Below are 19,244 nucleotides of genomic sequence, written 5' to 3' on the forward strand. Positions count from 1 at the left end.
GACAACGATGATGTATCATAGGCTAAAATCTATGTGGTACACATTTTGGTGTATGGCCGTCTTGTATTGAGGAAGTGCTTGTCAAAGTTTGTGAGTGTCATTGCGGCTGAGCTCGCCGTCATGGAAGCGAATGGTGTTGCATTGGATACGCGGGATTCGTTGGCTTATCTTTATGAAATGTGAAGGCGATATCTTTTAGAATGTACAATGACAAATCGAAAGGAAGTATATATGATCGTGGAAGTAGTGCCGAAAGGCGTTTGCGATTCTAACCAACTTAAGCGCTGCGAGCAGGATACTGTGGAAATCATGGTATCTTTGGTGTTAGAGGAAGAGACATTTATGTCAACTTGGTCCAGAAATGACTCAATTGACGATGGATGTAATCATCGCTTCCTCAGAAAAAGCGATGGGCAAAAATTTGCATTAAAGGGTGCCACCCGAATAGTCAAAGGTTAGACCAAGTCACATGTTCAAGCTTTTGTAGCCTTCTCCAGGACGTTTTATCTGACGATGATCCCCACCAATTGTACTGCAATATGCGCATGAACGTCTTGAGCCAAGAACCACATCGTCCATTGTGCCCTCATCCAAGAACAATGCTGCAGTCGTCCTTTCCTAATGATCATAAATTTCACCATCCAAATTTTTAAGTCACAAGCTGCCATTGTAGTGTATCAATTGAAAATAGCCTCTCGAATCAGCAATTGCAGAAGTCTAAGGTTTGAAGCATTATATAGCAAAACAAACAGGGATGTCTCACGTATTCTTAGATGACAGACCGATAGAAGATAGACGAAGAACACGAGGAAACTTACCGTGTATGAAAATTTCATTTCACGACGTTTTAATTATCCAAGTCGTGCATTTGAAATTAGAGAAATTGTTAAACAGGGTTGTAACCCTGTCCAGTATAAAATTATTATTATTTAACTTTACAAAATCAGGACATGAATTCTGATTTTTTATCTGAATATTACATTACGCTGCGTATCTAGTGCATCTCATCTCACACAAACCTCCAAATTATTCTTGCCTTTGTTATAACTTTTTTTGAAACAACAGGATGTGATCTTGCTGAACTTTTGTGATATGTGCTCATCGCCCGTCAAAAAATTGATTAAGCAATCTGACCGTAACAGATAAGAAATCTAGTTGGAACAGGAGGACCACCGAGTTTCTGTAATAGAATCTGATTCATCTTTCAAACTCTCGGTATAGAAACTGCCATATCCGTACCATCCGGCCACGACGACCGACCAACGTTCGCCAGCTGCTTTAGATAGTTTCACCAAATAGTTGTGATAGTCGATATTTAACTCGTAAATTCCTTTGTAACCTGATATAAAAGATAACAGCTTTTTTTGTATCCAGCGTTTGCTACATTGTTATTGATGTTAATAACTAGTATTCTCTCATCCAATATAATTTTAATCATGCAATCTTAAAGGTTCAGTAATCGTTAGACATAACGAAAGATGATCATAGCAGAACGAACACAAGCAACAACACGAAGGAGGAAAAAAGCAGGACATTTAGAGCCGAACAAAGCTCCAAAAGTATCACCATCGAGCTTCTTCACTTTCTTCTTCATTACCAGTGATTGCAACGGTCTTCTATTGTCTTACTACACATTGCTAAAGCATTGAAAGTTAAGTAGAAGACAAGCAAAGTCTTTGGCTCATTGAAAGTCTGAAACTCGCTTTTGGAATTTGCTCGCATTTGATCACAAAGATGCCAAAGCGTAAAGCTAATTGGTGGCCACCTAGCATCCTCTCGGATCCAGATGTGCTTAGTGTAGACGATGAAGGTCGTTTTGTATTGTGCAAGATCTGTCACATTCACTATGCTGTTCATGGTGGAAAGAAACCAAAGCCAGTGATAATGAACTCCAACTTTCGAACGCGTGCATGGGATGTACACAAAGGTCGAACGAATTCTCATCGTATACAAAAGCAGCAGGAAGGTTTGGAACAGAACAAAGCACAGATTCAATTACAGGGAAAAAATTTATCAAGAGATCAGGAAGCGCAGAAGTCGCAGGAATTAGGACAAGAGAAACAAGGAACACGGAACCAAATCCAGTCTCCGACTCAACAACATAGCCATTCTATATCAACATTAACTACTTCGACAGAAATGCAGACTCGACCTTGTCATCTTCAAGAACAGAGTAAACAGACTCAAGGTTTGAAATCTCCATCGCGACTTTTACAAGAGCCACAGAAGACGACACAGGAAAAGAATCAGCTACAGGATCAGGAACAATATCATCGGCAAGAGCAAGAGATGAAAGAAATGAATGATAGAGAACAAGGACATGAACGTTTGGTAACTTGTGAAAGTGCAATTAAACGATCGTCGAGTGTGTCATCGGATTATGTTACAGCTACAGCCATGTCGGATGCTAGCACTTTGCACCGTACTGCAAAGATCAAAAATAGTAAACGACCAGCGACCACAATACCAATGACCGGCACTTTAATACAGAGACGTCGCATCGTTCGAACAGGTTCTATCAAATCATATACAGCCAAATCGGAGGTAAGAGATGGAGTTGCTATACTGAATCGCCCGTCGATAGCACAAGGTATTTCAAAAAGATCGGAACATTCTATGGCAATGGAACAGCATGCTGACAGCTCAGCACGATGGCGTCACATGCACGACGACGTGAGTCGTGCTTTAAATGCAACACCTCGAAAGCGGCAAGTTGAATCGACTTTTTATGCCGGTGGAGAGTTACGAGCCGCAAAACATTTAACGAAAACTGAAACGGGGGATCTCGGAAGTAATAACAGTGAAAGGGTAGCGAAGAAGCTTCGTTCGCTTAACGCAGAGTACCATGCAAGTAATATGCGTCATGCGGATGCTTATAATATGCGTCATTCTGATGTCTTTGACCGCAGTAGTGCTAGTTACAAAGAGTATTGGGGTACGCTACGTGACGTCTATACTTCATCAGGTACGACAAGTGGAGAAGGATCACGTCTTGGGATGGCAACATCTTTTCGAAAAACACACCATGTGAGAAAATCGTCAATACAAGTAGATAGCAAAGAACAAGAAGCAGATTCGACAACGCCTGACGACTCAGGATCTAGTGAAGATGCTTTTAAACCAACTGTGGTTATTCACGACGCTTCGCTTGCTAACGCAATTGAAAGGCTTACGGATGCAACATCAAGTCACATTGCTACATTATGTAGTAAAGAGACATCAGATATTCGAAAAGCACTTGGAACAGTTACGACAGTGTTGACGGACTTGCGTGTGCAGCATGGCAGCGCCTTTGAACGTATGATTGAGCTCCAAGAGAAGCAACTCAAAGTGATGGAAGGGATATTAGAAATTAAATTACGAAAAGAGGCAGCACGCAATGGCAATGGGATGTCGAGTTCTGACGATAATTATGGGAGCAGCCAAGATACAAAAATTGCGTTCAGTGCTTAATCCTGCCTAAGTGAGTGAATTGCAGCGAACATATTTGACACAGCTCGTCTGTAGATGATATTTTGTCCTTGCAATCATGAGTTTGAGAATTGAAGATAGTAGTATGAGTTCCGGCAATGCTAAGGGAACACAAGTAAGGTATTTGAGGGGTATATATAAGTCTAATATGGACGGGCATGTGTAGATTTTTGACTGAAAGATTAGGTTTTCTAGACTTACGTGTGTTGCAATTTCCCCGTTCTTTTAATCTGCTAGCGCCGATGTCGATGTCGATGGCTTCGATGGCGCTTCCGTTCATTATTTCGACTTCGACTACGACTGGAGCTTACTGAGCTACGTTTAAGGTTATTGTCTTGATCGCGATTATGGCTACGACGACGTTCTCGACTTCTGGAACGGCCTCGTTCTTTCGTTCGCTCTCTATTTTCTCGGTCTTGTCGTTGACGTCGTGGTCGCTCCTCCCGTCGCCTTGAACGCGATCGTGATGTCTTTTTCTGCTCCATTTTCCCCTTTTTCTCTTCTTTCATCTTTTCCACTAGCTCTTTTAACTTTCGACGGATTTGAACGTACCCAACGTGCAATTTCCCACCAAAATGATCAGCTAGACGCTTTTCACTATCGAAAATGCTTAAAAACGCACCACAAACATCGCATACACGAAGCTTTTGGTTAACAGAATCAACTAAATTCGTGGCGCCCAAATTGTTCTGTCGAAGCACCTCGCGTCGCTTTTGTTTAAAAAGCTCGACATTTTCTAAACTACGCAAAGACTGATCAGCATCTCCATCTTTTGCTGCTTGTTCAGCTTGTGCTGCAGCTTCCTGCATGTCTTGTGTAAGCTGCAAAATTTGTTTTTTGTCCTGACTTTCCCCGCCATCTTCAGTCAATCGCCTTTGAGCACGTGCAATCTTCTTCTCGACGTCTGCAAGCAGCTTGGATAGTTCACTGATCAAATCCCGTTCATATCTAAAACTTTCTTTTGTTCTTTCTTCTTCGTACGCAGAGCGCAACGTTGGAAGGTGTAAGAACTCACAAGGACCTGAGTCTAAGCGCGTATTTTGGAACAACGAGCGTGGACATAAACCACATAAGTAGAGCTTACAAACTTTCGGATGACGAAAGTTTGTACACGCATCGTCATTTGGCCGATCGCCATCTCGGTTTATACCCATGAGGCTGTCGAGTAGCGCACGCTGAGCATCCATAGCGCTATGATCTTTGAATTACGCGCGAAATAAATAGTGCCATAATAAAGAGATTAAACCCTTAAGTTAAGCTTAGAAAAAATTGGGATAAAATCTAGCTATATATTAGGAAGCTGTTCAAGTCTAAAATCTGTAGATCTAGATTTTGGATACAACAAGTTTTATATCTTACAGCATGCCGTTACTGTGTGCTGCAAACATGTTTTGCTGTTGAACGTTTCAATGGTTCGCAGAAAGATAAATTCCTTACTATTTAAAAGAAACATGAGTGTGTGGAGTCATTGACAAGTTTGTGAATAAAGTTAAAAAAAACGAGCATCTACCATCAAAAATTACAAACCAAAGTTGTATCTTTGAAATTTCCAGAAATGGGTTTTTCATTCGAAGCAAATTATCGACGTGTTTTTTCGAGTTCAAAGCAGAATTACGCGACTAAAAGTAGCTGCTATCGATCCATTAAGTGTGCGTAAAAGCTCCGATGCGAAACATGATTATCACGCTCAAAAGCAAGTCGACGGGTTTCAGTCAAAGTTGAAGCTCTATCTTGTCCTTTTATATTCGAAAACTGCTCAAGCGATTAGTTGTAGAAATCGTACAAGACTGAAGACGCGTCAAACAAGCACTTTCTGGATCAGGTACGTATCCGAAGTCGCATAAATATAGCCTATTGAACAAAAGGCTCGTGGATGACAATGCTCAGCACCAGTCATAAGAATATCTGCAACATTTTCTGGCTTCAGTTGAACAGAATACATAGACGAAGAATGTGGCAGTTGCTTTAGTTATTTAGTTCAGAGAGATAATTAGGGAAACCTTACCAGCTGCTTATCTCATCACCACACCAACCTGCGTCGATAAAGGTATGGACGTGCAAGCGCTGTAGTACGCGGTATTTCAATGCCTTCTAGCTTGATCGAGCTGGAGAATAACCAGAAGCATCAAATGAATATCTACATTAATGGCGTGTGCGTGGGGATGGTGTCGAGAATATACACATTTTGTCAAATGTGTGGACGAGTCGAGATTTCTGGCATCCGGATCTGTTTTTTTCTTATGAAAAGCAGCCAAAACGCATTAGACAATACATGGAAAGGTTGTGGGTAGCTAGTGCTAAGAGCCAGAGGTTTGCGTGCATACCTTTTGCCGGGATATTTGACCTCTGATCTGAGGATTTGTCGGAATTCGTGGTTATGTACATACTGTCGACATCATCAACACAAACCCTGGTGCCCGTAATGTTGGGTCGGAGGAGTGGACGGACGGAGCAAATCTAGAGCCTTGAGAGATTGTCGACCGCATCTGCGCGCCATTTGAACGTCATATACTGTCGGAGCCGAACTCAGTCATGTCTCCACATGAGCTCGCCCCAGGATGCTCAGACCTCACGTTATTGTAAAGCACTCAATAGATTTTGAACAGGTACGTAAGATGTTTAATATCTAAACTATCTTCATTTGTAATGCAGTCAATGAACGGGTGTAGCAAGTCTTTGATGTTTATCGTCACTTATTGAAACGTTTTCATTGCTCTATCACATGTTCGAGTTTTCTGACTATTCCAAATGCGGGAGTAATGAAAGATTGAAAATTCTTGAGAACTTGAGCAACAAAGAATAGAACGGTTGTCGAGGGGTTCCCGGGTGATCGTCACAATGTCAAAATGAGTTCAACACTGACTTAAACACAAACACTGAGCGATCTTTATTTTTGTTCAAGTCACTATAATTATACTAATGTACTGCCTGACAGCGTTAGAACAATATGTTATCAATAGTACTATTCATGTCCATCGTCAGTGGTCTCCAAATTGCTGCACATAATGTCAGAAGTATTGACGCTATGAGATCAATGTTTGACACTATTGATGTGACAAACATATCCATACTGACGATTCAGTACATGACACTTGGAAGTAAATATTCAGAAAAGACTGTTGGACTTTACAGCTACTCCTCAGTTTCAACTTTCAAGCTACACCTGGTTTGAGTGAGAGTTGAAACTGAGGAGTAATTGTCATCGATTTGGTTCCAATGCACCAAAATACTCGACATCTAGATCGTGATTGTGTTTTAAATTTCTGCGATATGAATAACCTAGAAATGTCATTCACTTCTTTCCGGGTAACGTGTAATAACAATACACAGTATTACCATCAGGGATCGAAACGGCTGCGTTCATGAGCTGCAATCATCTGCGTTATTAGTTCCAATAGCGGACAAAACTTATTGTCTACGTGTTATCGTCCACTCTACCTGTCCCTATGTAGTGATTAAAAAGCACTGTTAGAGACAGCGATTATGCCGATACGTTTGCATCTACAGGCAGAAGCAGTAAAGACACATGACGGTTTGTGCAATTTCACTTAGGGTGTGTGTTTATATCACGATTTGTATTGGACAGTTATATATATACCACACAAGTTCTGAGCCCAATTGACGATGAGATGATTGTGCCAACCCCGGTTGACTTCGACATGGACTACAATGAGCTGTGCCTTCAGTGGTGGTAGGTGGAGAGACGCAGCACAATAGGGGAGACGACATCAGCGCCCAGATACTTGCAACCTCATCAACCTTAAAGCTTGAATTGCGGGAGTAACCTTACTCTTCTAAAATCAAATGTCGGTATTGCTTGGAAAAGCGTCTTTGACTTCACAACGTTGGTTGATATCTGGTCGGATATGTTCGCTCTGCGTCGCCGGGGCGGTGGCACACGGCTACAGATCATGGCGCTCGAATGCTCACTGGTGCATCCGAGGACTAGACCAGCTCGCGACGGCATGAGGTAGCATGAATTAGGACGAGATACGGCGCAACCATACCTGCAAAGGCTACAGAGAGGCGCCTTCTACGCGCGTGATATACGCGGTCGAGCGTAAGATTGCGCAGGCCGAATGGATCTAGACGTTCAGCTAGTAATGCGAATTCCGAACAAATGCTATCGAAAGCTGCATTTCGAAAGCATGACAGCTTTAAACTCTACGGAGACTTAAAATTCAGCTTTTTGGTTAAATGAAGAGCGATCATGCGTCAGAATCGTACGCTCAAGTGGTCAGCGTTTTTGACTGGTTCAGAGACATCATATATTCGTCTGTGTTTGGTGCGAAAAAAAGCCCATTACATTTCGATCACTACTCTTGACTCTGACGACACTACACCGGCTGTAAGCATTTGTCTCTCTACCCTCGTGACCACAAAGCACACTTATTTAGTTGTTCCCGTGATGAGAGAGCCCAAGAGCGAAAAGCGGTAATTGCTCGTTCAATAGCTACGGTGAGACATCTTTGGACGTGAGCACAATCGCCTTCCGCAATGAATCCACTTTTATCAAACGTAAGCATCTAGAATTATGTGGACGAGGAAAAGAACAGGAAACGAATGGAGCTGAGTTGGCTGTGCCTTTAGCTCGGATGAATAGAGCCAGCGGTCTACTCGCTAGGATACCACTCACAATAGTGGCTTGTTTTCTCAGTCATAAAACATTCACGTCATGGGAAGTTTTGGAACGACAAATATCTTGATGTTTACACTGCGTAACAAGACAAATAGTGTGCAATCGATTTTTGTGTCTGCGAAATGGCAGCCCACCCTCTTTCGGAGATAAAAGCCATTTTGCTTGGAGGGTCAACATTAAGGTGCGGATAGCATCGAAGCCTGCCGCGTTCACCCTATCTTTTTCGAGGAATCAGTGAGCATTGTATTTAATGCAGAGCATACCTTCTGCAGCGGGCTGCAGTAGCTTTGCGCTTAGAGGAAGCGTAAATTAGGTCACCGACCTTACGTTCTTTACAAGAACCAGTACGAGTGTAGCGGATCGCAATCCGCTACCTCTAAGAGTAGTTAGAACCTTAACTCAAGGCTAATAAACTCTTCTGCTTAAAATGTAAAATGAATTTATTTGTTTTATCTGCGGCAAAGCCGCCTGATTTTAAATGTATAGATTTTCCTAAATATATATAGTAAAATCAAAATACATGCATAACTATCAGCTACCCAGCCACGTACCGTATTATTATTTGGGTGCAGTCACACCATGTCCATCTTGTGTATCACACACACCTTTTACCAGGGTCCGTGTAACCCCGTTACACCTTCCGTGCCACGAGGGCTTATACGAGTGCATGAAGAAATGACGTTATAAGCAAGCCAGACGCGATGAACCTCAGTCAAGTTTAGGCGGGAGACAGTGATCGCTTAGTTACTGAGCAGGACCGTGTTACTTGCAAATACCACTCCAGAACACTAATGCCTTGCGTGCACCCTTATGTCGAGTTGAGCGGTCTGAAAGTCTTGGCTTCGAATCCTAAAGGCCGCCCTGTGCCGACTAGTCAAATTTGATGTGCTTCATTGTACCTTGTAAAAATCGAAGACAATGTTACCCAAGTCACGCTTTACGATAAGTGTGGCTTGCAGCCCAAATTTTCACGTCACTAGCCGGACGTTGTGGCGCCGAAGAAAGTCATGATGGATTTAAATCTTTATCCAGATATGTACTTTAGAAACAGTACGCGGGGGGATTTGACGACACCAGATGCGAATACAATATTCATGCATCTTGTGATGAAAGAACTGGAAGATTGTCGAAGGGTTTCTAGGAGTGTACAGTAAAGTGTGAGGATGTCGCTGATAGCAGAAGTATTAAGAAACCCAAGTCCAGTAGCGCTGAGCGCTGTCTGGTCCAATTGATACATATCCATCAATTTGGCGTGGCTAGAACCATGGATTGACTTGAAGTCAGAACGTTAGATGTCACTCACTTCTTATCTAGTAGATTATCTGGTGAGTCATGACTCCACCAACACCATGAATCAAAAGCGCTTTAGGGGCGGACATAAAGCTGTGACACTTCGGTGGAAGGCATGGAATTACTCAAATAAATGTACAGTGATTCGGATACGCTCCTTGGGCAAGCCTTTAAAGGTAGATGTGGCGGTGATCACCGGTCTCTAATGATAGTAGTGACGGCATGTTGCGATCCCTACAGTGTATCTTTGGTGTGACATTTGGATTTAAGCCACCACATATAAGCTTTGATGACACTTTTAACTGAGGTCAAGTGTTGCTATCTTTACTACGAGAGCCCATAGAAACGTGTCAGAGCAGCATAATGCCGCGATCTCCCGAGCATAAGTCGGTAAAGATATGCGACTGCAAGTCGCAAGTACGAGAACGATAATGAAGGATGGCCCATGTTGTCGCGATGTAGCTGTATAGCTGAAACAGTTCTCCCGCGTGGCGCGCAGTTACTGTGTAGCAGTCAAGCTTCCCAGGTTTGCGGTGAGAAAAAAATATGTTCATCAAGCGACGGAGAAGGCCTACACTAAAATGAGAACCGTTTACGCATTACGCAATGTTCAGTTTCGGAAACCGAGTCAAATTCATGCCGCAATTCTCGACCCAGATTAGACACTCATGACGGTCTCTCGTTACGTACTCACGTCGTGGTCTCTCTTTATCAAAGATAAAGAATCCTTAGGGATAGCCGTCCCACTCCTTACGCGTAGTGCCTTAATTGAGGGACTTATTCATCACGGGTGATGAGCGCAGCTCCTTCTTTGGTTTAAATCTACTACCTTGGTAACTTTCTTGTCCTATGAAGAACTGTAGATATAATTGAAGGATAATTTTCAAGCTCATTGGGAACTTTTGTCTGGCCTAGTAGTGTGACATTATTTGGGCGTGAAGTACAATATGCAATTTGTAAGAGAGTAATCTCCATTTGACTTTGATATTGTGTTTGAAAAAGGCTGGCGGCAAGTGGCAAACTATACATGCTTATAATAAGCTTAATTAGATATCATTTCGCTGCAATCTGGGTTACTAAAGAGGTCATGCTGTAGAACACCATGACTGATTACAACTCGTTCATTGGTTCGAACTAGTTAATTAATATTAAAAGCTTGATAAAACCTTGGTGGTATGCTCTGGATGTGATTCGGGACTGTAAAGCGCACATGAAACAATATGAAGTATAATGATTAGCACTGGTATGGTATGGTCAGTTTTGAGAATAAGGCTTTAGGACACCTGTGCTGTTAGCATCACGCTATGAGGACACAAAGATTTAATATTGACAGCTGTAGCAGATTGTGGGGCTCCCTTATCTATCTTAATCTAAAAAACTACAGGTTTTCGTGAGAGTTAGTAAGAAAAGATAGATCGCCAAATTATTCATGAGGGATCTCGACTCGTTCCTGGAAAGAGCAAGCGGTTCCATCGTCTGTGTGTTGGTAAACGCAACCAGAACAGAAAATCTTTTTCGCGGCAAGGTACTGCAACCCAATTCTATACCACGTTTGACAGTATTTGTTTGCGATCCTTCTCTCTCCAAATAAGTGACTCGGTCTAGTATTCGCTTTAGCGTGAACAGCAATCCCTCCAACACGAACTTAAGCCGTACATGGACAGTTAAAGTGCTGACAGAGCAAGCATTGGGCTTGCGGGAAATTGGTTATTGGCTCGAGAGCATGGTGAATCGCAATACTATAAGATGCTCCAGCTCACGATTAACTACAGAATGACAAAAGAAAGTGGTAGACGATTGATACTCGCAAAAAATCAACGTCGTCATTGTGGCCCAGCACATAGAGATTTTTCAGAGATCCCCAAAATCAAAAACAAGCAGCTACAGATCAGCTGAGGGACAGAAAATTGTACTCATGATTTCTAAGATGATGTACAGATCGCTTGCTGAAGCTCTACGACATGGACTAGATCAAGAATGATATGAAATCGACAAGTGATGTATGTATGCCCTGTATGCAACACGTAGAGAAGCCACGCGACCGATTATCTCCACAGAGACCACGACTGATGATGTGGCCACTTTTCGCACAGAAGCCGCATATGCTTAAACATTCGCAGTTCAAGGCTATAGTAGAGAGAAACGGGTGCCGAGTACAACTAAATGATCATGTGAGCAGCCTCTGCAGTAAATGGGTGCTTAAACATAGACAGCTGCCACGGACGGTGGAAGAGGCTCGAGGCTGGACTCACTGCATGTGGTAACAAACAACCCTCCGATGTCAACTATTTGCTTCCGCACCGCAGTGATCGACATGTCGACGATAAATTTGGTCTTTGGACGTTCAGCCACAAGGGGGACAATAAAAAACTTGGTGGTATCCGAATGTCTATGTAAGTACTGACGGGGAGAGCATCTTGGCATATTAGTGCATGTACCGATCGGCGTGCAGGTTACATACAAGCACCTCAAGCCACAGCACACAAGGGCGAGGTTTTCCAGCGGCGCGACGTGCCCGTTCCCCCAACTCTTGACTTCCGGGGGAGGTGTAATCACTGCCAAACACCTCGACGAGACACAGAGGCATCAGCTGGATGCTGCCAGCAGGGCGGCTTTCCTGCGTGCAAATCCACGATTTTTGAAATATCAAAGTGTATTTACAGGCTTTAAGAAACTAGAAGCAAGATGCTTTGACGCGGATTTCAGGTAGTGCGTTTTTGATACGTACATGAAGTAGCAATAAAAAATCGTGGCGTGTGTACGCTCTTGGCCTTAACAGGAGGATACGATCATTGAGCGGCTTTTGGGAACACGGACTTGTTGAACTAAATCGGTGGCCCGATACACTACTTCTGCGCAAAGTGCTGTAAATGACAGATAGAAGGAAGGACCTGGTGGTTTGAAGGTAAGTTTCCAAGTGAACGTATTCTGCTTGTAGCTATGTAATTATGCAAAAGGTTGGGAGTTTCATAACTCCTCCTGGTTTACTTAGATGAAGACTTAACTTGTTTCCAACAGGGCTGAGTCCGCAATTCCAACCCGTGCACAAGCAGTATGACTGCTACAATGGAGCCGGGTCAATAAGCACTTTATTCACACATCCCGGAAAACCAGTAAATGAAGCCCAAATGCGATCAATTTGGCAATCGTGCACCGAAAAGACGAGGCATCCCTGCCGTTGCCAGGCGCGTAGAGCAGAGCAAAGCCAGCTCACAACAAGCCAGCTATCTATACTAGCTTATGGAGTTTAAGGAGTTGCACTAAAGGAAATCAGACTAACCGCTCGCATACAGAGTTTGCCAAAATGTGACGCGTCAGTATATCTTAATTTTTGCGTTAAGCCAAAGAAATTTGCCGTAAGAAGCGTAGGAATTTATTTGGACGATACTAACCTGGAGATACCGTATTCTCGCACAGACTATTTTGTTGCGGAGATCGAGCACACCAAGAGTATGTAGCGGCGTAAATTTCGCAAGATTTGGGGTCTTCTAGAAGGTCCTACCGCCTATCACTACCCGCAAAGTGTAGCTACGAGTGAATCTATTCCAAAAACACTACTAGCACGATAAAGTACTTCATATTTACCCTTGTAGAAAGGGCAGGATGCTGGAACTTCGAAAGGCCGGATGGATATTACACACAAGGGGGTCACCATCAGATGTGAGCAAGTTTTGGAGGAGCTGAGACACTTATGGAACAATGAAGAGGTCGAGAAAACGCAAGAAAGTAGGCGAAAGGATCAAGCGATACATGAGTGTTTTAATAGAAAAAAGGATGTAGCGTCATTAAACCCCGTTCGTTAGATCTTGCTATTCTGGCACGTTTAGTGTGTGAAGTTTTTGAGCAAACTTCGCGCATGATTTGCAACAACCGCACTGCGTTAAAGTGGGCATGAAATATACTGGGTAAGTATATTTCACTATTGCGCACGCTCACTTTACAAATGTGTAATTTACAGTTTTGAACAAGTGTACGAAATTCAAATGGGAAATTGTTCAGAGTACCAAAAACATTGGTTTTATGATGACGTTGGGACTTCCCAGGTATGTCTCTGGCACACATGGACTGCTAGCCTAAAAAAGACAATTTATTACGACATAACGTAGAGCGCATGTGTATGATGTATGTGCCTTTACACTACTTCTTTGAAATATATGTACTCGCATGATATGCCATGGCTTCAAAAGTTTATCCTGAGATCTCACCGAGGACAAAGCATTGGGTTGTTAACTACTGTCCCATAGCGCATGTTGCTGCATGCTCGATGTCCACAACTGGTCATTGTTTTAAAGTTAAAACGTTATGACTGGTATTGCTAGCGTCTTTAGTGTTGTTCGCTTAAAATGATGCACTAATTTGAGAAATAGTGATAACTACATATTTCGACCAGTACTGTCATTGCATGTATACACCAATCAAAGACGATATGATGGTATATCCGAATAGATGGTCACTTTATCTAAAAATTAATTCTATATATTTTTTAGGGAGGTTGAAGTAAAGAACCTAAGCCTATGACTTGACGGAATAGAGCATAAAACATGGACAGATAGCACGTTCCACGTCACATTGACAATGGAAGAAACTGGTGGCCCATCACCACACTCTATAATAATCGGCAAACTGTTCGATAAATTTTGTTCGCTCATTACCTCTGCTCTTGTTTTCGTGCGTTTTATAATATTAGAAACAAAATTGTAATATATAAAATTGCTTTTGTACAATGTATCAACACAAAAGGTGTCGTGGCATTATCGTCTATCTATTAGAAGACTGATACACTATCACATACTGCATCAGCCGTTGCCGCTGCACAATAGGCCTCATATTATATACATTGACGTGCTTCTTCAAACTTTAATATTGCAAACGCTAATCAGCTAAAGGCTTTTTAGCTAACACAAAATTAAAGCTCACAGGCCTTTTTTCTGTCTGGGTAAGTGTTGGAATCCATTCGCGTCCAAAATGCCTTCCTTTTTCCGTGAGGCTTGCTTGCACTTCCATATTCCAAAGCAGCTCGCTGAAAACGCCTGCAAAAACATTATCCTCAGCGTATTGAAATAGTTGATCGCCCAATTCTTTTCGGCATAGCTCATCCACGTCTTTGAATAGAGTAAGTCCACCGTCCTCTAATAAACCACTACCCGCCATATCACCCCAAATCTCGCTGCCGGGAGCTGACAGAACATCGATGGTCTTGATAAGCGCGAGGTTGCTAGCCCGGGTCAAGAACATCATAATTCCTTCTAGTGCCCAAAATGTTGGAAGATATGGGTCAAAACCACTTGAAAGCAAACCTTCTTCCCAATTGAATGCATTAAGATCTGCAACGACGTAACTGTGACGATCGACAATAAGACTGGGCTTTAATCTTGATAGCACCGCTCGTTTGTGCTCGAAAAGTTCGGCGCTGTTGTCGATTTCCAGTACGTGACACCCGTTTAAAGACTCGAGACGAAATACGCGTGTGTCAAGACCCGCACCAAGTAGCACAACTTGACGAATATTTGGATTACGCTGTGCAAGCGCCTCATCGAGGTATCGACCACGAATTGCAATATAATTCTCGGGGTTGGGATGATTCTTTTGCCACTTGTGAAGGCGTGGCGTTAACTGGGCTGCAATCTGCCGCGTTAAGGGCTCCGCGAATGGATCGTGATACACCCGATCCTCGTGAGTGTCTTCTACAGCTCGAAGATAAGCGTCAACAAAGCTGGTGAATTGTGCAAAGTCCTCGCTTTGAATTCTGGTACAAACATGAGAGGAAGGCGGAGCGTCAATAGGTTCCATTACAAAATGGGACGTGTCAGCAGTGCGCTCCATTGGAATGGATGGTGTCTACGAAAAACAAGAAATGGTCAAATGCCCTTGTTGACCGAATGACCAGTCTCGTTTAAATAGACAGGACACTAGCAGCAGTTACGTCAAGCCCATGCACACGTCTTTAACGCTAAGTAGGGGGACAATAGAGATGGCGCCACTGTCATGCAGCCGGAACCACGCACGCCATGGGGGAGAGATGCCACAAAGATGGTTGCGGCTACGGCTCTTTAAATCTTGTGTTGACTGATAAGACTTGATCAAATGGACAGACTTCAACACACGGCAATGATCGTCAAGGAATTAAAGACTGATCGTCTTAAAGCTCAAACTTACAAGTGCACGGAACACCTAGTAAGCAATTGACGACAGTGTGGGATGCAAAAAACTAACGTTAACTCGACGAATATCTTAAGTGTGTAATTTACCCGTGAATCTTCTCTGATGTCGCTCTGCTTTTATTTCTGAATTTTGCCTCCTTTGTGGAAAATACATGTCATGTAGATTGCCGACACTTTGTCACTTCTTCTTAGCGAGATCACAGCAGAACGAATCGTTGACAATTCGTCGAAACATGAATAATGGGAACCAGTGTTGAGTCAGCCTCGCATTAGTATCCTGCTAGCCTGTCTGCTTCTTGGTCTGACGTGACTAAAATTCAGGTCTCTGTACACTTGAATTTACAAAGACAGGAATAACTTTCAAAGAACACGAATCATTGACCATCTGCTCAAGTATAGCGAAACAAGTAGCTTCACATACTAGCAAAATAACAGCCTTCGATCGCCAATGGTAATCTGTGCCAAAGAAGGGGAATTGCAAGCCTTTACTTGGACCACTGGTCCAAGTACGGACACCAAAAGAAGGGTAGGGTAAACACCACCACTATTGTGCCGTTAGAAGCTGCATATATCAGATCTACGTGCGTAGACCTGCTTCTTTTGGTATGAACAGACAAGTAAATAAACTTGTATAAGTTTTTGTTTACCATCGCTTGTGGACTTTCATGTGACGAGAAAACTATGGCTTATATGTGAGTTTAATTGAAAGTTGCACGAGTCTTTACGATCAGACGAAGAGAAGGCCTATGAAATAGAGACAACAATGTTTGGCTTAGGTCATGACTGTACATGCATCTCTAGATAAAGAGCTTCTGCGACAAGTTATAACCAGTTGGAATACATAACATATACTCATATTTTTTTCCAAGATCGCAAAGACAGCTCTTGGTAACTCGTAAAGGTTACGCTGGCTTTGCCAAAACTACATAGCTTTGCCGCTCTTCTTCTTCGGTCACGGAATCATAGGTAGTGTTAGTTGACAATTAGCTACCCAGGTATGGCACGTAGGTATCGTCCTGATTACCCAGATTAAAGTGTAAGAAACGTCAACCGTCTTAGCTACCCAAGGATAAGCGTAATTTCTATTTGGAGATCCCACTTTAAGCGAAAAGCTCGTTTACGAAGCTATCATCATGGAGATTAAAATTTGGCAGACTGCAATTTCTGTGGGAATGGTAGCCCGGCGAGATGCCATGTGAGTATGCTTTTGGGGATGTGTTGCTCTTACTCACATAAGTGTTCGTTTGAAGTAACGATGGTGGCGATAATAGCAACGCTCACTGTGTGTGTACAGAGCAAACACGCCGAAGAAGAATAAAAAAGTGAAAGCACATCGACAGACTAGGCCTCTGACATCGTATCGCTGTCTGACTTGTCTTCCATATTCAATTGATATGACAGCAAAGAAAACTATAGCGACGACGATCAACATAAGTATATCGCTGTCTCTCATCGACAATTGATAATAAGCATCAGCCAACTCGAGGGTGCTGGAAAAAGTGCAGCCGAACATGCTGTTCAGCAGCACACCTTTTTCAGAATCGGCTTTGCGTCCAAACTGCGGCCGCATATATATTATTGTAGGCATTTACAATACCCCGCCTACCATTCGCCTTTCTGTCACATCAAGTCTCAGTAGACTGCACAGTGCGTGCCGCGAAGATCTTCAGCAATGGTTGTGGTCTATCACTTCTAGCGCGCTCGTAGATTTTCCATTCCTAGCAATCCATCTTGCCTTCGTGACACGGAAGTAATACTTCACCTTGAAAGTGTTTCCTCGGGACCGGTAAGGTGGGCACGTAAGGCCACGATACGAACCTTTTCGCTCGAAGGACAGTCCATACAAATGGCAGCTGTTAGAGTCGTCAGTATGGAAAGGGTCCATCATGATAAATAGATATTTCGACTTCTGGACACAGTCTGCCGGTCCTCGCCTCACTCGACGGGTAGACAAGAATTTCGAGCGCATTCGGTACGTCTGATTAGGTGGTGCGATTATCTGTGACATCTAATCGTCCCAAATTGAAAACGCTTGTAATCACCCGTTCATGCGCACGAAGCGCACATGCCACAATTCAAACAAAGCCAAATCTATGATCATCCCTACATTTCGAGCCGGAGGGACAGATTCTCTACGCCCCGGCCATCAATGGTAAGAATGCTCAAAATCAGCGGTCTCACGGATGAATCCTTCTGGTCTCTATAAGCGCCCAATTGAAAAATTCCTAGACGTGCCTTACATGCGCATTTTCAAAGCTGGCGAGCGTCTTCAGGCAAGTGATTACCGATCTCGACCTTTTGACTGCCAGTCTCGATCTCATCGGGACCCAAAACAGACTATAGTATGATGAGCTCGTGTATTTATCCCGGAGACAGGTGTTCGAATACTTTTAACATCGCAAAAAGTACAATCCTTTCACGACCCGGTCGTAAAATTGACTACAAGTACTACCAGATGCAACGGGATTGTCGTTCAATTTTCATTGAGGAACCTTTGACGGCCAGAGTCCGCGTTAGCAAACGCACTGAGGTTGTGCTCGTGCGTTCCTTCAAGGGGTGGATCCAATAGCCTCCGGAAATCAGCTCTGTTAGTTTGCTCTAGTATTCAAGAGTACATATGCTTAGAAATATTGCTATTTAGACTGCAGCTAAATATACATTGTACAAAAAGTTATCATGAAAGCGTTTATATATTCTGACGTGTGGCTAGCAGCCCAACTGTTTACGGGTCTTTCCTTTTGGGATCCGCTAAATTCATTTATGCCAGTAATCTGAAATTTGTGAATATTCCCAAGTGTGACGCAGCTCAGTGTCACATCCGAAGGATGACTTACGTCAAGTATTGGCCGCGCACTAAGATTATCAAAGCAAGTCGGAGTGCTGCCATTACCAAGCAATCACGCTGGAGCTAGCCAAGGAACAATCATCTCTTGTCGGTTCTGTTCGATTATCAACAAGTGGCCCGCTCCATGTATGGGCTGTATTGTCACGAGAGCTGAAAGCAGTATTTGATAAAAGAAAAGGGATACACTCCAAAACTCATTGGAGAACTTGGTACCCATTTGGTATTTTTGCCCTGGTGTCGTTGCCACGCATGACCTGATGTCCTCACTCCCCAGGAGAACTGACAGGGCTACGCATTGCAACCCGCTTCTCATCAGCAAGCGGGCCCGGTCTTGTTTCATGCACTAAAAGTTGCCGGTAGCTGTACTAGCATGCTCATTCAACAATGAGTAGGGCTGTTCATAGCAAAAAGTGAGGATGGTAAGCGTCCACCCCAACGTCTGCGTCGTTTTTCGTACTTCACAAGGTTTTGCATAAAATGGCTCTCTCGTCTAACGTTGCTTCACATAAGCTGGCCTTTACCGCTGTGCGAGGTGACGTGCCTTTTCCGTATTGTGCGTGCTGAGTCAAAAGCTTTTCGCATCCTTGTCAGCCGTGGACCAGGGGTAAGATCCACATGGTGAAACGGTTACTACTTTTGGCACAGGCATGCCTTCTAGGGAGTGGTGATTAACGGAGACAACAAATGCGCTCGGAGCGACTTTCAAGCGTACGCTCTGCTCTTTGAACGTAAGTTCAATTATAGAAGTCTGCCATAGCGCGGCCAATGAATCATATTTTCAATCACGGCGTAAATGATTCTGCAAAGTGTTGTCAGGATTTGAATTTTCGGCAACAGA

At 43.2% G+C, this 19,244-nt stretch overlaps 4 protein-coding genes across 4 annotated transcripts; 2 read left to right on the forward strand and 2 right to left on the reverse strand.

The window, feature by feature from the left end:
* Positions 1 to 53: 53 nt before the first annotated feature.
* On the forward strand, positions 54 to 839 carry PHALS_15143 (uncharacterized protein). The gene has a single exon (XM_036407201.1). The coding sequence runs from the start codon at positions 208 to 210 to the stop codon at positions 457 to 459; it is 252 nt and encodes an 83-aa protein (XP_036263447.1). The 5' UTR covers positions 54 to 207; the 3' UTR covers positions 460 to 839.
* Positions 840 to 1,734: 895 nt separating this feature from the next.
* Positions 1,735 to 3,453, forward strand: PHALS_06128 (uncharacterized protein; the record flags this gene model as incomplete). Its single annotated transcript, XM_024719362.1, has 1 exon — positions 1,735 to 3,453. One exon carries the CDS (start codon positions 1,735 to 1,737, stop codon positions 3,451 to 3,453), a length of 1,719 nt encoding a protein of 572 aa, XP_024584668.1.
* A 251-nt stretch (positions 3,454 to 3,704) lies between these two features.
* PHALS_06129 (Spliceosome subunit) lies at positions 3,705 to 4,658 on the reverse strand (the record flags this gene model as incomplete). Its single annotated transcript, XM_024719363.1, has 1 exon — positions 3,705 to 4,658. The coding sequence occupies one exon, from the start codon at positions 4,656 to 4,658 to the stop codon at positions 3,705 to 3,707; it is 954 nt and encodes a 317-aa protein (XP_024584669.1).
* Positions 4,659 to 14,272: 9,614 nt separating this feature from the next.
* Positions 14,273 to 15,223, reverse strand: PHALS_06130 (hypothetical protein F443_11214; the record flags this gene model as incomplete). The annotated part of the gene is made up of 1 exon (XM_024719364.1): positions 14,273 to 15,223. The coding sequence occupies one exon, from the start codon at positions 15,221 to 15,223 to the stop codon at positions 14,273 to 14,275; it is 951 nt and encodes a 316-aa protein (XP_024584670.1).
* Positions 15,224 to 19,244: the final 4,021 nt, after the last annotated feature.

Source organism: Plasmopara halstedii, assembly GCF_900000015.1.
Source record: "Plasmopara halstedii genome assembly, contig: Scaffold_2956, whole genome shotgun sequence".
NCBI lineage: Eukaryota > Oomycota > Peronosporomycetes > Peronosporales > Peronosporaceae > Plasmopara > Plasmopara halstedii.

Coding starts and splice junctions, on each gene's coding strand:
- PHALS_15143 (XM_036407201.1), top strand. CDS start 208: ATGACAAATCGAAAGGAAGTATATATGATCGTGGAAGTAGTGCCGAAA.